This window comes from Beta vulgaris, chromosome 8 (assembly GCF_026745355.1).
Source record: "Beta vulgaris subsp. vulgaris cultivar EL10 chromosome 8, EL10.2, whole genome shotgun sequence".
In the NCBI taxonomy this organism is placed as follows: Eukaryota; Viridiplantae; Streptophyta; class Magnoliopsida; order Caryophyllales; family Amaranthaceae; genus Beta; species Beta vulgaris.
This window is the reverse complement of record NC_079209.1, coordinates 5,670,672-5,692,664: the sequence shown is the minus strand read 5'-3', so window position 1 is coordinate 5,692,664 and position 21,993 is coordinate 5,670,672. Positions and strand designations below refer to the sequence as shown.

The following is a 21,993-nucleotide window of genomic DNA, read 5'->3' as shown; positions in this document are numbered from 1 at the left end:
CCAGGACCCATTGCCATCCCTATGCTGCGGTGGTGTTAAAAGAAAGTGTTAGTGTGGGGGAGCGAGTGAGGGGAAATCGTGGTTTCAGATTTGAGACTGGGTGGTTGTTAGACGAGACTTGTGAGGAGGTGGTGCGGAAAGCTTGGGCCGCAGTGGAGGGAGAGCACCTTACTGAAAGATTAGGGGCGGTGGCACGAGATTTGCAAGGGTGGAGTAAGAAGAGTTTCGGGAATTTGAAAAAGCAAATTGCTCGAGTAGAGAAAAAGCTACATGAGGCGCAGAGGGGCCGAGTTCGAGGGAGAATTGTGATCGTTGTGTAGCTTTGGAGGGTGAGCTTGATGGTTTACACGCTAAGAATGAAGCTTACTGGTACCTTTGTTCGAGAGTTGCAGAAGTAAAGGATGGGGATAGAAACACTGCCTACTTTCATCATAAGGCGTCTCAGAGAAAAAAGAGGAACTTTATTCATGGAGTCAAGGATCGCGACGGTGTGTGGCAAACGGAGGAAGAGAACATTGAGAGGGAGGTGGGTCGTTATTTTGATATGATTTTTACCTCGTCGGAGCCATCTGGAGAAAATTTGCAAGAAGTTTTAAAGCATGTGAGGTCTTCGGTAACCCAGGAATATAATGACATTTTGATTCGCCCATATACAAAAGCAGAGATCTATGCAGCATTAAGTGAGATGCACCCTTGTAAGGCTCCCGGGCCTGATGGGATGCATGCTATTTTTTATCAGAGGTTTTGGCATATTATTGGGGATGAGGTATTTACTTATATTAGCAATATTTTACATAACTTTTCTTGCCCAGGAGATGTTAATTGTACTAATATTGCTCTTATTCCTAAAGTTAAATCTCCTATGGTTGTTTCTGAATTTTGGCCTATCAGTTTATGTAATGTATTATACAAAATAGCTTCTAAAGCTATTGTCCTAAGGCTTAAACAATTTCTCCCTGCAATCGTAACCGAGAATCAAAGTGCTTTTGTTCTTGGAAGAATGATTTCGGATAACTCTCTCAATTCTCTGGAGATCTTTCATACTATGCAGAAGAGGAATAATAGCAGGAAATGCCTGATTGCGATGAAACTTGATATGAGTAAAGCCTACGATTGTAATATCCCGAAAATTTAAACTCGCCTAAATTAAATAATAATAATTAGTGGTTAAAATTTTCCCTTTAATCATAAGTTATTATTGAAATTTTGTTACTCTATAACCACATAATGATAATTAAATCGTTAAAGTTACAAATAATGATAAAGTTATGTTAGATTAAACATTAACAATAAATTAGAGTAAGGAAACAAAGTAGTTAACAAATTAGATACACTACTAATCCAATAATATTGGAACAACTTTGTTAGTATTTGAAATATAAAAAAAAAAAAGGAAAAGAAAAAGAAAAAAAAAAAGAAAAAGGAAAAAAGAAAAGAAAAGAAAACAGTAGAAATTGTTTTCATCAACATTCAACCCATTTTTCATTTTTCCTTCCCAAACAACCCGACAATGGATTTTGACCCATGACAGAATTTTTTCACATAAACAAACTCAATTGCAATTAGAAACTTCAATTCAATTCAAATCCACCTAAAAATCTGATTTTTATACTCAAACCCCCCATAACTCTAACTCTAAAATGGATTATCCTTGCTCAATCAAACTCATATTCATAGAAAATTCATTTCTCAACCCAAAATCACCCAATAACCCATTTTTGATAATTCAATTCCATCAATTCATTTGGGCAGAAATTGAAACTCAACTATGGCTATAAATAGCCATGTTCATCTCCTCAAACATTCACTCAAAACCACTTGAGTCTTCGGCGAAAACCCACTAAACCTCGCCGGAAAAAGCCACCCAAAACTCCCCCAAAGCTTCTGTTTTTTTTTACTTGCTCCTCTGTTTCGGGTCAGCCACCGCAGCCCCACCGCGGCGCCGCCGCATTCCTGCGCCTCTTGTGCGCCACCACCACACCTAACCACCGTCTCTTCTCTCTCCTCTCGCCCGTACATTCTTTCTCTTTCTTTCTCTCGCGCCCCATCTCTCTCTCTCGTGTTTCGCTCTCTCTCCTCGTGCGCCGGCGGAGCCACGCCAGAACCGCCGGAATCCCGCGCCCCAGCCACGCTGCCGTGCCGTTGCTGCCGGAGCTTCAGTCCACCGCCCCACCTCTCTTCCTCCCCTGTTTTCGTGACTGCTCAGTTGAGCAGGAGGTATGAAAATACCTCTTTCAACTTGTTTTCATTTTATTCTCTTGTTTAAATGAATTAAGCCCAAATATATTACATCATGGTACTCCCTCACTTTAATGGGCCAACAAACTGATTTTATTTCAACTAAAAACTAATCTACAATACTCATCAATTTATTAGGCTTAATGAACTAATTAGTTAGGTTACATGTTTATTTAATTTTTCTAATCAAGTAATAAAAAGAATTAAACTAATTGAGTTAATTATCACTAATGATTCACCTTATTTTTTTGTAATATGAAATTGTTAGACTTACTTAAGTTAGTATATTAAATTATAAATTTACGACAACTATTTATGATAATAAACGTATAATATTACGAATTGACGAGAAAACTTAGCAATAACATCACTTAGTAATTATCCATTTACTCCTGTAATCTGAAAATTATAAATGAATATTAGTAGTTATAATTAGTTGGGCTACGATAACTTAAATTATTATAAAACTTGTTGAAGCTAATTTACGTATTAAATTGAATAAGGCACCTATAGTGTAATTATATAACAAGTAAATGCTATTAATCAAAGTAACGTAGGAAAAGTTAATCATAAAAGCCTAATAATGAATAATGTAGCATCACCAATGATACTCCATAATAAAAGTAAAAATAATAACCAAAGGACAATTGTTAAAAGAAATCGAATATTTACATTTTGTTGCGTCATTTCATGGTTAGATTAAACGGAAAGGATATTACAGCCTCCCCCGGCTCTCAAGTTATTACGCAGGAACGACGAGGTAACATCTATTGCTAACACCCACGATCCCCTTCGAAATGTGTTTATGAAATGATGTTTATAATTATGTTAATGATTTTGCAAGTGATTCTTGTATGGATTGTGGGATTAAATTGCCTTTGAATGATTTTCGTAAATGATGATCTTATGAGTTATTGATGCTCAAGTATGATTGATGAAAGATCTACGGCTTATGCCGATGAATGCTAAACGAACGAAACATGATAAATAAAAGTGAAAGAGGTTCTGGCAGTATAATGTTACGCTTATCTACTTTATGGTCGTGCACGTACCTTCGCACCCGCCGTACACCCGAAAAGGGAGCTGGGCTCCTTGAGGGGTACCGCATGCTATTTTGGTGCGAGCGGTGTATCCAAAAAGGGAGCGGGGCTCCTTGAGGATTACCGCATGGTGATGTATCCAAAAAGGGAGCTGGGCTCCTTGAGGATCATCACATGGTGGTGTACCCAAAAAGGGAGCTGGGCTCCTTGAGGGTCATCACATGTCTATACTCGCCAGTTACCAAGCTAAAAGATGAAAAGATAATGGGAACTTATGAAGTATCACGATGCTATGTATAATTGTTTACTTTGCTATTATTTCATTACGAATTTGAAATACGTTTTACTATATTCTCTTCTCCCTGTTTGCAAATAAAATGAATTTAAATGAATTTACGTTGTTAGGGTAGAATGTTACTGAGCTTCGGCTCACGATGTTGCTTTTGGTTTTAGGTACTAATGAAGATGACGGGATGGCGTAGAAGTGAGGATGGCCAACTACTTTACATTATGAAAACTATATTGGTTATGTAATCTAAATCTATGATCACTAGAACACGAACTTAGTTTAACTATAACTACGTAATCATCTATGCTTATATATTTATATTAATATGATTAAGATGCTTATTTTAATAATTATAATATGTTTAGCGTCATATATGAACGAATGTTTGCCTTGTATTTTCTCGAACGGAAAATACGGCAGTAGCGCACCGACCATCTAAGTTCCGCTGCCAATAATTGATTAATTAACTTAAAAATGATGTTTAGAGGTCGGGGCGTTACAACGATAGAGTAGAGTGGGGTTTTCTCAGGAAGCTCCTGCTGGCAATGGGTTTTGATGGAATATGGGTTAATCTGGTGATGAGCTGTGTTGCTACTGTTTCGTACTCCTTCATTATTAACGAAAGAGTATGTGGTTCTGTAACTCCCTCTAGAGGATTGCGCCAGGGTGATCCTCTATCTCCGTTTTTGTTTATCTTGGTTGCTGATGCCTTTTCTCAGATGATCCAACAAAAGGTAGCTACGAAAGAAATTCATGGTGCGAAAACAAGCTGAAATGGTCCAGAAATCTCTCACCTTCTTTTTGCAGATGACAGCCTTCTCTTTACCAGGGCTACCCGACAGGAATGTTTGACAATAGTTGATATACTCAACAAATATGAAGCAGCATCCAGGCAGAAAATTAATTACGAAAAGTCGGAAGTATCCTTTAGTAGTGGTGTAAGCTGTGAGAAAAAAGAAGAATTGATTAATCTTCTCCAAATGAGGCAAGTTGACCGACACCAGAAGTATCTTGGTATTCCATCTATTGGCGGGAGATCAAAGAAAGTGTTGTTCCGGGAACTCTTAGATAGAATGTGGAAGAAGTTGAGGGGTTGGAACGAAAAGTTGTTGTCACGAGCTGGGAAAGAAGTTCTTATCAAGGCTGTTATCCAAACATTGCCTACATATTTGATGGGTGTTTACAAGCTCCCTGTCGCTGTTATACAAGAAATTCACTCTACTATGGCTCGATTCTGGTGGGGAGGAAGTGGGGATGAACGGAAAATGCATTGGCTAAGTTGGGAGAAAATGTGCAAACCCAAGTGTATGGGGGTATGGGATTTAAGGATCTTGCGGTCTTTAATGATGCTCTGTTGGGTAAACAAGTTTGGAGGTTACTGCATTATAAAAATTCTCTTTTGAGTAGGGTAATGAGTGCCAAGTACTATCCTCATGGTGATGTTTGTCGAGCACGGTTAGGTTATTCACATAGTTACTCGTGGCGAAGTATTTGGAGCGTGAAGAGTTTGGTATTGGAGGGTTTGATTTGGAGGGTGGGAGATGGTACAAAAATTGATATATGGAGTGCACCATGGGTGGGGATGAAGAAGGTAGATTCATTAAGAGTGCTCGAGTGGAGGGACTAGAAGTGGTGGGAGATTTGATGGATTTTGAACGGAAGGAGTGGAATGTGGATTTTATTGAGAGCCATTTCAATGAACGTGACCAACATTGTATTATGGCTATCCCTTTAAGCAGTATATGTCTACAGGACGAATTAACTTGGGCGTACTCTAAGGACGACACTTATTCGGTAAAAACTGCTTATATGTTGGGAAAAGGGGGAACCTGGATGATTTTCATAGAGTGTGGAATATTTTATGGAGCTTAAATGTGTCGCCTAAGGTACGCCATTTTCTGTGGCGTGCTTGAACACGGATGCAAGTCTGGCGGATGAAGGTTGGGTGGGACTTGGAGTGGTAGCCCGTGACTCGGAAGGTAAGGTGTGCTTTGCTGCATCTAGACGTGTGCGCGCCTACTGGCCTCCCGAGGTAGCTGAATGTAAGGCCATTTATATGGCAACCCGCTTAGCCAAAGCTCATGGGTATGGTGATGTGATCTTCGAGTCTGACTCCCTAGTAGCCACGAAAGGATTAACAAAAGCAGCAATCTTTTTCTCTGATTTGGATGCAATACTTGGGGACATTCTTTCTCTGTGTAATGGTTTTTCTTCTGTTTCTTTTCTCATGTTAAAAGGGATGAGAATACTATTGCCCATAACCTTGCTAGAGTAGTGCCTTTTGGTGTTGAGCAATGTTGGGAGCGTCACTGTCCTAATATTGTTACACCTTATGTACTTATGGACACCTTGTCCCATTGATTAATGCACTTCTCTTTCCCCTCAAAAAAAAAAAAAAAAAAAAGCACTACTAAGGTAGATAATTTGTTAGATTAAGGGATTTTGCTTTTTAATGATACTCACTCACATCCCGAGTGGAGCTTTGACCAAGTTTTGATTGAGTCGAGATCGAGTAGTTTGTCATCGTTACCCGATACGTTTCTCATGTGCATGCAACAATCCAATATAATATAGGTTCTTTTTTTTTTGTTTTTCATTTTGGTTTTGGCTGAGGCTGAGCATGTCAGGATATGATTTTGCCATACTTTGTTGTCATTTATGAACCAAAAAGATATCCTCTGGCGAGCTTTCGTGTTCTTTTGTTGATATTCTCACATTTTAAATGTGGGCCATGTCAGGCTTGATTCCCGGGCTGGTTTGCTGACATCTAGTTTTGTACCCACAAGGCCACAACAACTAGTACATCTAAATCCTAATTTAAGTTAGATTTTCTTTATATAAAAAGGCTAAGAAGCTACCAATGACAATTTTAACTCAATATATGAAAAGCCCAATTATGTGGGCTACTTCCGTAACATTAAGCCCAGATATGATTGGACGTGGTGTCACAAATCACAATAATTAAGTCTTCGGTCTTAGACTACATAAATGGAAAATTCAAGGACATAGCTCCCTCACTCCTCTCCAATAGTACAAACTAGAATTTTTTGCACGCGATGCGTGTTTGAATTTTTTTCGAAACAGAAACTCAATTTTCTTCGACATAAGAGTCAAAATTTGAACATTAGACATACAAAGAATAATTGTTTTTATTAGTTGCAAAATTTGATTGGTTTAGTTTCTGTCACTTAAGTCTCTCACCATTCTTTTTGTTTTTTGTTTTACTTTTCAAAGTTAAATTCTAAGAACAAAATAGAAATTTTATTAAATTTGTGTATGATTTCTAATATTATAATTTTTTAGTTGATTTTTGAATTAAGTACAGTACTCCATAAATTGTAAAGAAAGTGGACACTTTGATTTCAAGTCAATTTTTTCATAGGTTGTAGTTTGTAAGTGAATTTTTAAGTTTTTATAAAGTTTTCTCATTTTAGTGATTTGCATAACGTAAATTATGCAATTTTATGATTTTAGTTGACTTGTGAGTGATTGTTATAATTATATTTTTGGTATTTTTGTTTGAAGCCCCATTTGATTTGTAAGTGAAATTGTAATTTAGAATGGGAAGGGGGGCAAAATAGGCATTTCAAAAGAGGACACCATTACTCCCCCTTCCCTTATATAATAGAGATATTGTTGTTTTGTGCAGGGAGCTATGCAAGGCATTCCACACTTGGAATTATTCACCTCCCATAGGAGAAGAACCAACTGACAAGCTTGCAAAGGAAGCAAGATGACTAACTGATAGCATGAATGTAGTCACGAATTTCACTATTCCCTCCTAATGATCTTGGATTGCAATAACTACTATTATAACATTATATTAGATTTTATGTAATTCTCGCTTTTCAACAAAAAAATGCTCCTCTCTGATATAATTTCAAGCTACTCCGTCCATCCCATCTCTTCAAGTTAAATTTAAATTTTTGACTAAATATTCTCATTTGTATATATTAGAAAACATATTCATGTGGGATCTTGTTAGATTCGCTTCAATGTATAGTTTCATAATACTAAATTTTTATATTTTTTATTAATAAGAAATTGAAGATATTGAAGATCAAGTGTTTATTTGGAGACCATGTAAAAAGAAACAAACACTATATTATGGAACGCAGGAAGTACAATTCAAGATGTAATATCATCCTATAATTTAAAAGAAAAAACATAACGTCTTAATCTACCTTTTAAAGCACATATTTTTGTTTAGGAAAAATTGACAATAGAGGTCTGAACTTTGAGTGATAATTTTTAAAAGGTCTGAACTATTGATTAACCTGTGTAGGTCCCAACTTTAGGGGGGTCTTAACTTTTAGCGGGCTTTAGTGACTTAAAACTGGCTTAGTAGGTCATCACCTGTAAAACTTGAGTCACATCAGAAGGGTTAATTGAGGGAGGGATGTAGGAACTAGGTGAGATTTTTAAAAAAATCTTCAGTTTTAAGTCGTCGAGGCCCGCTAAAAGTTAAGACCCCATAAAGTTGGGACCTACACAGGTTAATCAATAGTTCAGACCTTTTAAAAATTATCACCCAAAGTTCAGACCTCTATTGTCAATTTTTCCTTAATAAGTACTACCTCTGTTTTTATTTAGTTGCAACATTCACCTTTTTGCACAAACTTTATGAAATGAGAAAATAGAGTATAATTGACCCACTTGCCCCTGCTACTAGTACTGTAATTAAAATGGGGAGAGTAGGTGAAGTAAGGGTAATATAGTCAAATTATCCCAAAAAGCTTTCCTAAAAAGGGAAATGTTGCAACTAATAAAAAACACCTAAAAGTAGAAATTGTTGCAACTAAATAAAAACAGAGGTAGTATATAACTTTTTGTTGGGAAAGACCTATTAAAAAAATTTGTTGAAAAAGACCTATTATAAATTTATAGTTCTTCTTTTGTTACTTTAGACCACCTCAATATTTTACGGCCAAAAAGTCAATTTTCCGACACTGACTTTGTTCCGTCCCTTCCTCATGTGACGAGACCATCCTATTTTCCTTTCTCATTAATCCCTTAACCCTATCAAACTCTTTCCTCTTATCTCCAGTTTAGTGCACATTACTCCACAACTACTAGTTGAAGCCTATTTTTCTAATCAAGCTAATAATATTTAACAGCAATACTATCTTGTATGCATACTGGACCCTATATTCACCAACCATTTTGGTGGCTTCTCTTATTATATTTTGCTGAATCTATACTTATATTATTCACAACTTAAAAGAAAGGGGAAAAGTTAATAAGAAAACAAAATAAAAACAAGTTCTAGTCCATAAAATTGTTTAATATAGCCACTAAATGTTACGCATAAGTTTCATATATGTTTCATGTTTGATTAGGTTAAATTAATTCTAACAAATTGATAAACTCCATTAAGATCATAGTATAAGTTGAGGTGAGCTATTTGTTTAAGTGAAAGGAACAAAGCCTTGATGCGTGAAAAATAAAACTAATCCACTTCAAGCCATGTCTTATCTTTATCACTCCTTTATTTTCTTATTGAGTCTGTTCTTGAAGAGACGGTTTCACGTTAGTATTAACATGAGACCAGTCGATTTTAAACTTACATCACGTGCGTGCATCAAACAACACCGGAATTAGTTAAGCGCTTTTACCTCTTAGTTATGCTAGCCTTAAATTGCCTCTAAACGACTTAGTTAAGTGCTGAAGTATATTAGTTAAGTGGTGAAATATATTATTTAAGCAATGAAATATATTAGTTATATCATAAAAAACAGATTATAAGGCATCTTATTTGTTCAATCACAACAGTACGTACATACGTACATGTGCAAAAGGTGGACTAGATTTGCAAAAAAAATTCAAGAACCAAACTGAAATTGATACAATTACTCCAAATGTTAGGTTGTTTTAAGTTCTATTTTCAGGTCGTCTTTTGTATTTGACATTTTAGATTTATATTTTTTTTTTCCATTTATATTGAAAACTAAATAATACTCAATAGATCTGAACTAATTATAGAACAACACCAACTAATGTATTGGATATGTTAACTAAAAAAATACTGTAAGTCTACATATAGCTACAACTCTAAACTATCCTAAAATGCTTAACTAATTCGCCAAAATTATTAACTAATTCACCAAAAATATTATCGTGAGAATTTGTGCGACGCGGTTCGTTTTTGAAAAACAAATATCTCTTGTATTTGGGAAGGTCTCACGTTAAGACTAACGTGATACCGCCTTTTCCAAGAATGTGTGTTTCTTGTAAGGCTTTCCATTTCTTATATCTAAAGGCAAACTTTGTAACCTTTGCATTGGCTATAGATTCTCATCAATATATGATAAGAAATATAGTCATGTGTAATCTTATTGGATTTGTCTCAATGCATACACACTAAAATGTCAAATTTCTATATTTTTAACAATTCATATTTAAAGCTATGGGTGATCAAAGATGTGTCTTGGAGACTATAGAAAACATGAATGTAAAGCTTATTAACAAACCGAGGGAATGTTACTGAATTTATTTTATGGCACTTATTTTTGATGGACGCTACTTATAAACTATAACTAGTTATTAGGCTCGGGCTATGCCCCGGGTAAGAAAAAACTTCATTTATTAATATAACACTTTATGATAGTAACACTAAATACAACTTGGCCTAGTGGTTAAGACTTTAGTATATGTACTTGAGGTCTCGGGATCAAACCCTATACTACGCAATTTCTAAATTTTTTTTATTGACATGGATTACGTGAACTAAAACTCCCTAGGGAGAGCGCCACGTGGCACAGTTTCTTGTTTATGCACGCCTTTTAATATATTTGTATAGATAGATAATCTTCCCTTCTCTATGAACTGAATTATTTTTATTTGTCCTATTACAACGCTAGGATATAGGGATACTGTAGTTTTGAAGGATTTATAATATTTCTTCTGAAACTCTCTCTGCCCCCAACCAAACCCTAACTCATCCCGTCGCCCCGCAGGCTCATTGGTGGCCGCGGGGTCGAAAGCGAGCCTACATCTGGTCCTGTTTAGTTGTGTCGTGTTCGCTACTTCACGTCTGCTGGTCGGTTTTCCCCCCTTCCTTCCTCTGGTGATTGCGTCGTATTCCTTCCCATCCCCTGTTGTCGCGTCGGTCTCCTTTCCCCTTCTTCGGTGTTTGTCACTTTCCCTTTCTCGGTGTTCACCGCTTTCTCGTGTGCCAGTCCACATGTTCCCTCCCCTTCCCATGTTTGTGTCAGGATCCCCCTTCCCTCCCCCTCCCATGTTTTTGTGTCGGGCTCCCCTTTTCCCTCCCCCTGTTGGTGTCGGGCTTCCCCTCCCCCTGGTTGTTGGGCTCTCCAACTAGTCATGTTTGATATTAGTATGTTTGGTTTTTTTTAAAAATACGTGTTAAATCTCCGAATAATATAAGTGCGTTTTTTTTGAGTTGCTAAAGATGTTCTCCGTGATTGGTTGTGGCCATGGACAAGTGTTTGTCAATTGGATCATAATTGGTGGTTCAAGGTTGTAATAGTAGAATATGTAGTTTTTTTTTTGAATATGTGCTGAGGGAAAAGGTGACTCAAGAAGTTTGTGAGCATGGACGGGGCGATAAAAGTTTTTCATGGTTGGGACGTATGTTGTTTGATTTTGCAAACCGAAGGTGTGTTCTAGAGCACAACTTGTTTGGCTCTCTTTCTAGCCTGGCATTGATTTTAATGGTCCTTGCCTTGACAAATTCAAATCTGATGGCGGCACTCCAGTTGTATATAAGGCTTCTCAGCACGCCCACTCATCGAGCGAGAGTAATGAGTCACAACAGAATGTGACTAGCCAAAATATCATGTGCCCAGAATCCCACGCGATAGTAGATTGTTAGGATTGCTCATGCGGCGAGACGTGATGCTCGCCGTTGGCTATTCGTTGTCTGGATCGTGAACATCATCCGCTTGCTTCTTCTACCACTTCCATCAGCCTTCCGCAGTTGAATCCACCATCAGTCCATCACAAGCAGTCAAGTACTGACCAGTCCCCCGTCTAAGCAACTTTTTATCGTTTTTACTTATTTTTGTTTTAGATGGAATGTACGAGCTCATAAAGCTCTTGTAAATTTAGTTTGATTGTATTAGCATTAGTCTGTACTTACTCTTTTCATTAATGTATGATTTCTCATTGTAAAAAAAAAATATTTACAACACCGGGACAAGTGCCTTAGCCAAATGAACATACATGCATTATACACTATCACGCTATCGTATATATGTAATAATATCCAGTCAATCCAGATGCTATTTATATAAAGCATCTTGTCTTTATCTTCTAATAGTACTAAATCATGTTTCTAACATGTCGGGGTGGTGGCGCAGTTGGCTAGCGCGTAGGTCTCATAGCTTGTTGAGTGATCCTGAGGTCGAGAGTTCGAGCCTCTCTCACCCCAATTTTGATTTTATACCATAGTAATTGTGTTTTATGGAATATAGAGGATAGTTTTCCTTGTTTTATATCGGTCCAAAATATCTGTAAGATATAAAAAAACCAAATAAGAGCGTAAATTGTTTTTTTTTTATTAAGGGTACAATTTCATCCTTTGACTATTTACCAACTCCAACTTTCTCGTCTCTTTTCTTTTTTTTAGTTAGGTAAATCTTATTTTTCCTTTCTATTATTTTCCCTCCTTGTGTTGTCACTTTGAAGGGTTTAACTAAGAGTGGTTTTTAAAACTATTTTTATAATCACTTCCACCTTTTCCTTAAACAAACATTACATTTCTTCTACCCTAAGTTTTATATAAGGAATATCTACAATTATAGGATAATTATTATATCATTTTAATGAGTTACTTATCTTAATATAGTTATTTTGTCTTTCACGTACGCGCCCACATGATTGTTAATCGTGATTCGTGCGACCAGACGTGTAGCAGACTTGTTGTTTCTTCTATCTCTCCTCTATTATTCCAATTTTTATTTTCCTATCCCTCTAAAAAAAACACCCGAAAAGATAGTGTAATTGTGTATTAAGTAAAAGCTAGTTATGTAATCCAATCAATCATCTTTAACAATTTTAAAGAAAGGTATTATTAAATCTATTAATCGTTGGAGTCTATATTAAATTCTAATTGAGGTTGGTTAATCTTTTTACAAAAAGCAACTGACAATTGAATGATTGATACATTTTATAGGGGAAGTAATTTGACAACATGCTAATAGCAAACAAATGCTTTACCAAAATAATTGTTGATCAACCGAGTAAATAGTGATTTAAGTGCCCCTTTTTATTATTATTATTGTTATTATTATTTAAAAAATGATGAATTACCATAAGCCTTGACGTGTTTGTTATTTGCATCTGGTTCACCTTTCGGGCTATATCAGGATCGAGGCCAAGTTCGAGATGGTTAGGTTGTAAAAATGGTATATATGGATTGCGATCATTTTCAATAATTGAAAAGTTAATTGATACACCTTGATGTAAGAAGTTAGGTCACATAATTAAAAAGTGTAGTATAGTAAGACAAAGAAACATGAGTATTAATTGCCATTGAGAAGAATACTCTAGTCCATGTATTTCATTTGTAAATCCAGTCCCCATCCTCATATAAGATTATGTTAGGTGACAAACTAGCCACTCCGACATTTCATATCTGCATAAAGGAAACTCTTCTTATATAGGGATGCTCGGATGCATCCAAATTTTCATATCACAACTTATTGCATTAAATTTCTTAGTGGGACTGTGGGAGTCAATGGAAAATCTGTTATAAATACCTTTTCAATACAATTTTTTACTGGCAATAACCTTTTTAGAAAAAGGATAAAAAAGACTTTAAATTCTTAATTTTTTTTTGTTGCGAGGAACAATCTTAAGTCTTTGACCCAGTTCCTAGCGTTTACCAAGTATTTTTCAGTATTAACTCATTAAAACCAAATATACGCACGACACATGACCTAAATCTTCTATGTTTCAACCTCATTTTTCTCCATCATCCTAACATATGATGATGGAGTCAAGTCAGTCAACACCGAAAAATACTTGGTCAATGAAGGGAAATGGGATTCAAACATAAGAAGCGCGGGCCATCTGCCTGCAAAGGTTTGGTTTCAATTAGTCAATGTCGGAAAATACTTGATCAACATCGAAAATTGGTCAAAGTTATTCCTCGAAAAAAAAATACTATAAGGTCTTCTTTTGCCAGATTTAAAAACAAAAAATTGTTTCTTGCAAACACTTGTATATAAAAGATTATATCTGATTGATTTTCTTAAATTAATAAGAGCAAATTTAAACTCATAAACTTGATTAATTTTTTCATGAAATATCAAAATATTTATTGTTCAACTGCAACAAATACTTATTTGATAGATATGAGTATACGACGGTAATGATAATAAGCTCATATATTTTTGTAAGGAAAGTTATATTTCAAAGTACACACCACCTGTCTAGCTCCCGTATTTTTTCTTCATAAATTTCCATTACCATTCGATGACGTACCTGTAAATTGGCAATAAATGGGCCAATGGCGATAGATTTTTACAGAGAAATATATGTTCAAAGATAGGATTGCCTTACCATAGATATACGAAGTACATTCATATAGTAAAGATTCCATCTGTGTTTTGAGATAATGTGGTTTGAGTAAATACTTATAAGTCTTGAAAGCTTAAAGCTGTTTAGAAGTTAAGTGGTTCTGCTATACCTGTCCAGGGTAGTATAATTTCCGTTGAAAGATGAAGCATGTAAAACTGTCAATAATCGTAACTGGTTAAACAAGATATTGATCATATCCGAAACCTTAGAGTTTAACCTGTTTGTGACTTATCACTTACATAATCAATCTTTATATAACTGGTGATTTCAATCTGATTTCCACTTACATGATTCATTTCTACGAACTCAGGTATCGTACCAGTTAACCATAGAAATCTTTCTTAAAGTACTAGCTTCATTCTCTCAAATCAAAAGGGCGATCTGCCAGAAGGAGCTAGTTGTTCTATGTACAAGTAGTAAACAACTCAAATGAAGAAGCCAAGCTCCATATTTGAGCTAAAAAAATTTCTTTCTAGAAAGAAAATCGCATCAGTTTGTTTTCTATCTTAAGTTTGAATTTCTTACAATAGATTGCTGGGTACTTCTGCTTGAACTTTGAGGGGCATTTGGAGGTAATTTGAACTTACAGGGTGGCCACTGGATGCGGTCAGCTGGACATGGAAGAGGAAGTGGGTGAGCAATGTAGGTTGGAGTATCTTCTCCAGGCATCAACACCGGAAGCTCGTGACAGTATACTGTCATCTGATGAAAACAAACCAAATAGTTTAGATACATAGATATATTGAACTTATATACTCTGTCTCAGTCTGACACAGAACAAATTTTTGCAGGGATGATGACAACAAAGCCACAAGGAAGAAGAAATAAATGATATCTTAAACCCGAAGTTTGTAGTATCTTCGTACATAAATCCAAGATTTGATTTCTTACTTAATAAACCACGTTTGTAGGTATCCTTCTTCTATTGGTCCTACATCCTAGATAAGAGTATGAAGGACTTGAACACGATATTAGATAATCATATAGTAGCATAAGCATGATTTCAATGCAAGAAGATTCAGACGACTCTTACAAAAAAGTCCAGATAGGTAATTACACAACCCTGTAAGTTAACAGTGGGAGCACAAAATGCACATAGCTTAAGAAACCTTTGAAAATGTATTTCTCAGTCCATTCTATTATATCAAGTAGACATATACCCAAGTATTCACATTTCTACAAAGAATGACGGTGGGATTGACGCAATTATGCCAGGGGAAATCAAAGAGTCAGAACAGGGATATAGTAAATGTACAAAGTAGTCAATTTAAGATTCAAGGGCATTGCTTTGGCATATTACATCTCCCTCCAACAAGTATGAGTTCTATAGTGAACTTAAATAAACAATGTAAGCTTCTCAATGGAAAATAATTAAAGGTCAAAAGAGAAAAGAGCACTACAAACAATTCCTAATCTGTGCAAGTTAATTGCAGTAATTTACAGCAACAAGATGCCAAACTACTACAAATTTTATATTACATTTTATACCTCTAAAAGGCAGTGTTTGTTAACTTGCTTAACAAGAATGAAGATGAATCTCGAAGTCAAATTTATAAACAAGACAGTGAGTGAGACATAGCAGACAAGAATGAAGACAATGATTTGCTCTTCAAGATGGGCTTACATTAACAATAAATAAAAAAGCTCAAAAGAAGACAAGAAGGCTTGTCCATGAAGAAAAGGAATTAATTGCAAAAATTATGAAGACATAGGTCATGTGGGACATCATACTATATGCATCAGGTTATTCATGGGCCATAACTCTGCCGTATAAGGAGACTTACGCCTTAATTCGTAAGCATTAGACCATTAGTAATACCATGGCCCTTGGGCTGCTTGCAACCTAAACATCCACCAGACAAGAGGTTGGTTGAGCCATTGATTTTATTAACACCCAGCAAAATCCAAAAGACAAACTCAATTCACCACATGTGGGGATTTTGACAATATAGCATTGCCAATTCCAAGAGACTATGTTCCATAATTGCACGGTTCCATGCAACATTGCTACTATTCTTTTGCAAGCAAACAATGTTACATCTACAAAGTGAGTAATAAACCCACTAGAGACATACCATTACATAATTGTTTGTGTTCATGATCTGGAATCCAAATGAATCATTGTTTACATCTAGCGGGAATATAAAGTTGTTTTTTTTTTTGCAATAGTAAGTTTATATATAATTGCTATCTCAATCTATTATACATACTATTAGGTAATATGTAATTCCTTTGTCCCTTATTGTTTGGTCTACTTCGGATTCAAAGTTCATGTGCTAAAGTGTATTTTCAAATCAATATGTAATCAAAGATATTGATGGTCAAATATGTATTTCGACTATCGCAAAAGTTAGCAAATGAAGCAAACAGTTACGGAGTCGAGAATAAACTAAAAACACTACATATCTTGTGCCAAAACTCCCAATCAAGGCTGAGCTGCATTATTATCATATTATTGCACACATACAGCTAGCACCAGGCTTCAAAGCCTAAACCAGAAAAAGAAAAAATGCTTCAAATACTTTCAGCTATGCATCTAGGAATTCATTTCAGAACATTGGCCAAAAACATTTATGGATGAGAGTGTCTGTTTTAGTATGTGATGGACCAAGTGAAAATGATGTCCACAGAAATTGAATCATCACTTTCTTCTTTCCATCTGTTTCTTTCCCCATCTTTAGAAAGCAATCATTACTCTACATAAAATTACTACTGTACTACTGTGTTATCCTTGTGACTGTGTGCCTGTGTGCACATGAAAAGAGCCCCCCTGCATGATTATGGAATTGAAAAAATAAATTTCATGAATGAGCTCTAATCAATCTAAGAGGCCAAGAATACAATCACTTAATTTATCAACACTTAATTATGCAAATAATTAGATATTATACTCCACTTTTTCTTATATTAGGAGGTTTTCTACCAAACTTTATGCAGGAAATTATTAAAATCTGAGCTACAGTAACTCAAAATGAAAGAAAAATATATGTACAGAAAAAAAATTCAGAAACTTAGTAATTTCCAAAAGTGTGACAGATCTATGTAATGTAGTTTATGAAGTTTTCCCATTTAATAACCAAACTGAAAGAGCTTTTCTGAAGGCTAAAAGATGAAAGCATACTATAATGAAAGAGTCACCTTCACACGCATACAGGAAGGCTGCTTTCCTGCTATAAAGTTAACAGAATTACTCAAACAGTAAAAACCAATTGCAGAATGGGGGTAAAGCAGATGCAAACATTTCCCATAATTAAAGGGAACTTACCAAATTCAAGAAAAGAACTTTTACAACAAACACATGTATTACTTTTTCCAATATTGAATCTTTTTTTTCTTTAAAGAAAAAAAGGTGCACCAATTGAGTAAAACACACTCCTGAGTTCTGAGCACAACACTAAGTTCATCCAGTAATCTAGCGTAGTTGGTAAAGTCTGTAGAAACCTCGCCTACATAAAAAAAAACTAAGTTCGAGTAATCTAGCTTAGTTGGTAAAGTCGTGTAGAAAACAAAAAACGTCTACATTAGTGCGCTTAGTCGGCTCTCTAACACCAAAGAACCTAAGTTCATTAAGTAATTAAAAAAAGATGTAACTGTTAAAAGACTTGGGTCAAAAAAGGTGAAAAGACTGACCTTGGGAGAAGAGTAACCAAGCTTAGGATAAAAACCCAATTGGGATTCAATATCACGGCGACGAGAAGGCGGAATTTGGGGCGGAGATGGGCGGAGAAACTTCTCAAAAATGGCCATAACAAGGAACATTGAGATAAGAACAGCAGTGGCAACAAACCCAAATGAAACTGCATTTACAGAACTGTCAAAATGACTCCAATGCACATCTGATTTCTCCACATCTACTGTTGGAGACCCACTTGGCTGCCATCCCCAATTCTCTCCTTTACCCATTTCTAAATTTTGAATTTTGATTCTAACACACACAAAAAAATTATGCAATTTGCACCTATTTTTCTCCCCAAATTTAGCTTCTTTCAACCCCAAAAAAGAAGCAAGAAGAAGGGTTGAAAATGGAAAAAAAAGATAAGGGTGGAATTTTGAAGGGAGACTTTGGAATTTGGATGATAGTAGTGGAGAAATGTTAAAAGCTTCAGATGTTTTTGTTTTGTTTTATGTAGTATAGTGAGGTTTTGAGGAGAGGAAGGAGAAACTCAGAAAAGTCTGTTAAGCTAAAGTTGGGTGCCTGGGAATAGGAACAGAGATGTGGACCACTAAATGGTCTTCATTTGGTCTTTTTCCATTCTTTAACAAGTAGATGGACATCAAGACATATAATATATGGTTTTAATATTTGTTGTGTGTCTGCAAAGTTCATGCAGTTCAGGGAATTTTATATTTTTCTTTCAGCACACCCCACTCCCCCTCAACTTTGTTGCATTTACCAAATTTGTGTATCCCGGGGATATAATTATCATTTTGTTGGGCATCTCCCATTCTTTTTAGGTCATTTTCTAGAATTATGTTCACCTTTGCACCCCCTATTATTAGTGATATATGAAATATGACCTCTTATCTTTCACCTAGGATATCAAGGTTTAAATCTTGGTGAAAGCAAAATTTCAATATTGTTAGAGGAGGGAGGATTTGGGGTTTGTTGGGCATCTGGATGAGTGATCCTGTGCGAGGACAGCGTTGAGGAAATTCATCTTACCATGGGTTTTCGAAAAGAGACCCAAAAAAAATATTATTAGTGATACATGAACTTATTACACGTTATTAAATAACACAGATCATGAACCGTGTTAAACGTTCGATCCGTTTTAAAGAAAGCATTTATAATTTTCATAAGGAAAAAAAACCTAAACTCCTTTATCTTTCTTATGTTTCCTTTAAATTCTAAGTCAGCCACTTCCCTAACCATGAGTGTGGATTCAACTCAACTCAAGCAAGTAAAACATTCTACAAAACCTTGTTCCAAAAGCTACCGTCTTGACATCCATCGATTTTGCTTACAAATAATCAACTAACCAAATGTGCAATTTTAGCTCCAAAAATTAGCAAATCATATTGAACCATCACCAAATAAGTACCATATGATGCGAACCCAAGAATCGAAAATAGAAATCAATGAAATTAAATATACAGGTTTTTAACGAAATACTCCTGACAAAAAAATTATTCACCAAATACTCCCACTTTTTTCAAAATTCACCAGATACCCTTTTGTTGACGGGCGTTAGTCTTCAGTTAGCATTTATCTACAAGTTAGCCATAAGTCAACCTAATTAGTCCTAAGTCAACCTTGTTAGCCATAAGTCAACCTAATTAACCCTAAGTCAACCTAACTCTCTCCGTAACCCATCCGTAACCCCAACCCCTATCCCCACCAGCCACCAGCCCCTCCCCCGCAGCCGCGCCTCCCCTCCCCCTCCCACACCCCAGCCAGAATCCCCCCTCCGCCCCACCCCTTCGAATCCCCAGCCCCCACCCCCTTAATTGCTCCCCCTCCCTCGCCGCAAAATCGCGAATCCCGATTTGATTTTTCAACTTCATCTTCTTCATCCGGGTTTTGTTTTTGTTATGTGGGTGTTGATTTTTTGGATATGTTTCTGTTAGCAAACGCGAAGAGGAGGTGAAGGCGTGGAGAAAATAAGGAGGTGCACAGATTATGGACACTGACGCGGGCGACGGGTGATGATGGTGCGCGGATGCTGAACACACCGTTCAGTGGCGAGTTCCATATTCGACAGCGCACACTAGAGGATGGCGAAAAGGTGGTTAGTGTTGGTGGGTGCGGTGGTTGCGTGGCTGCTGCGGGGGAGGGGTTGTTGGGGATGGGATTGTTGGTAAGGATGGCAATGGGGCGGGGTCCGCTTGAATCCAGACCCGTTTATTTTTCACAGACCCAGACCCACCCCAGATCCGTTGGGTCTAGATTTTTCAGACCCAGACCCGAATCCGCTAGGTCTAGCGGGTCCACGGGTCCTAAATGGGTCCTTCTTAGTTTTGAGTTTTCATCACATTTTTTAATATATGTAATTAAAAATTTTTGCCCTAATACATATAGGTTCCTTTATCCATAGTTAAAGCATTCTCTAAACAAAATTTTAAGAATTAAATCATAAAATATTAAAATATTACAACTTACAAGTCTTAGATGGAGTTAAAACACTAACGAGTTCACAAAACCACAACTAATAAAACCTTAGAGTTAAGGTAAAATAAAATTCTAATATGTAAATAGGTCCGCGGGGCGGGTCTGGGTCTAGCATATGTGGACCCAGAGCCAGAACCAGACCCGACTCGTGCTCTTTGGGACCCAGACCTGACCCGGACCCATTGGGTCTAATTTTTTTGGACCCGAACCCTTATAAATGGGTCGGATCCTAGTGGGTCTGGGTCGAGTCCACGACCCCATTACCATGCGCTTTTTAATGAATCCCGGGCTGATTTTTGAGACTTTTTCCTATTGGTTTTAGGACTTGTATAAATAGCAAAATTAGAATTTCTAGAAGACACTTGGTTTTTATTATTAGTTTTCTTTAGAGAGTGTTTCAAGAACCCTAATTTAGTGCTTTTTGATTTCAATTCAAGATCGAACCTTTTTCTTATTGACAAGTTCAATATAATTCGGTAATCTTTCTTTATTACTTCCTCTATTGTTAATTAGATTCTTTTAATTTCTTAGTTATTTGCAATGTTTCAAAGTATGAGTTTTTATATTAATTTTGTTATTATTTTCATAACTATGAGTGAGTAGTTTTATTTCTAGGGTTGTGGGGATCTATGTATGCAATGAGGGATTGGTAGATTAGTTTGATTGCCTTGTATTTCAATTGTTTCATGTGGTTGAATCTTCATGCTAGATTTATAAGTTAGGCCTGATTTATTTTTCTATTATTGCAATACTGAATCTGCTTCGAGAGGAGAGATACCGTATAGGCTTTCATTCATTAGGCAAAGTGACCCTTGACCATACGAGAGCGGCTGGGTGATCTTTGAGGGAGGTAATGTTCGAGAGAAATTACATGTGTCTTAGACAGTTTGACTTATTAGGTGGTTGTTATTCGTCCCTGATTTCCCGAATTGTATGCATAGTGATTCATGATTCTAGTGCTTTATCGATTTATACCTATTAGTTCTGTTATTTGCTTAGTTTAGTAACACAACCATATTCATCTGATTTTGCTGGTATAATATTCACTAGTGGAAAAAAACGGAAGGGCTGCAGTTAAAACAGCCCTAAGGGCTGCGTTTTTGGCCAGCAACCCTTTCTATAGCAGCCCTTCACTAAAAATGAAGGGCTGGGTTTTTAAACCGTAGCCCTTCATTGTGAAGGGTTGCGTTTTAGGTCCAAAAACGCAGCCCTTCTTTGTACAAAGGGTTGCGTTTTTGGCATAAAATCGCAGCCCTTTCGACCCATAAAATAATAAAAAAAAATGTTTTTTTTTTGTTTTCTAACAGTCGAAATTTAGAGATCGAAAAAAAAAATAACGAAAATGAAAAACTAGGAACGGAAACCAAAAAAATAACGAAAATGAAAAAATGAACCAATATGGAAAAAAAAGAAACAGAAAATGAAAAAAAAGGGAAACGAAAATGAAAAAAAATCAAACAAACAAATTCAGAATGACATAAATACATAATACTCAAACGAAAATGAAAATTAAACTCAAAAGTTACAAACACACAAATTCAGAATGACAGAAAATGAAAAAAAAGGAACAAAAATGAAAATTAAACAAAACTCAAACTCAAACCTAGATCTGAAAAAAATAACTCAAAAATTACAATCAAGTGTTTTCGCTATCCGTCGCTCTCGCGGCCGTTGCTCTCGTGGATGTTGGTGCCGCTCTCCCGGCCGTTGCTCTCGCTGCTGTTGGTGTCGTTCTCGCGACCGTTGTTGTTGCTGTCGGAATACCAAAAAGA

General features: G+C 36.2%; 2 protein-coding genes, 1 long non-coding RNA gene and 1 other non-coding gene across 4 annotated transcripts; 3 read left to right on the top strand and 1 right to left on the bottom strand.

Moving 5' to 3' along the window:
- The first annotated feature begins 1,817 nt into the window (after positions 1–1,817).
- LOC130589781 (uncharacterized) lies at positions 1,818–3,891 on the top strand. Its single transcript, XR_008967426.1, has 2 exons — positions 1,818–2,217; positions 3,732–3,891. It is a non-coding gene; the product is annotated as an uncharacterized LOC130589781 (long non-coding RNA).
- Positions 3,892–4,112: 221 nt separating this feature from the next.
- On the top strand, positions 4,113–4,970 carry LOC125492926 (uncharacterized). The gene is made up of 2 exons (XM_048635677.1): positions 4,113–4,301; positions 4,410–4,970. The coding sequence occupies exons 1-2, from the start codon at positions 4,113–4,115 to the stop codon at positions 4,968–4,970; spliced, it is 750 nt and encodes a 249-aa protein (XP_048491634.1).
- A 6,903-nt stretch (positions 4,971–11,873) lies between these two features.
- Positions 11,874–11,959, top strand: TRNAM-CAU (transfer RNA methionine (anticodon CAU)). Its single transcript is given in 2 exon segments — positions 11,874–11,911; positions 11,924–11,959. It is a non-coding gene; the product is annotated as a tRNA-Met (tRNA).
- Positions 11,960–14,347: 2,388 nt separating this feature from the next.
- Positions 14,348–18,502, bottom strand: LOC104900775 (hypothetical protein). Its single transcript, XM_010688280.4, has 2 exons — positions 17,743–18,502; positions 14,348–14,814 (listed from the first exon to the last, which is right to left on the bottom strand). Exons 1-2 carry the CDS (start codon positions 18,013–18,015, stop codon positions 14,614–14,616), a joined length of 474 nt encoding a protein of 157 aa, XP_010686582.2. The 5' UTR covers positions 18,016–18,502; the 3' UTR covers positions 14,348–14,613.
- Positions 18,503–21,993: the final 3,491 nt, after the last annotated feature.

Coding starts and splice junctions, on each gene's coding strand:
- LOC104900775 (XM_010688280.4), bottom strand. CDS start 18,015: ATGGGTAAAGGAGAGAATTGGGGATGGCAGCCAAGTGGGTCTCCAACA. Junction 14,815..17,742: donor TTGGTTACTCTTCTCCCAAG/GTCAGTCTTTTC, acceptor TGTTTTCATCAG/ATGACAGTATACTGTCACGA.
- LOC125492926 (XM_048635677.1), top strand. CDS start 4,113: ATGGGTTTTGATGGAATATGGGTTAATCTGGTGATGAGCTGTGTTGCT. Junction 4,302..4,409: donor CTCAGATGATCCAACAAAAG/GTAGCTACGAAA, acceptor GCTACCCGACAG/GAATGTTTGACAATAGTTGA.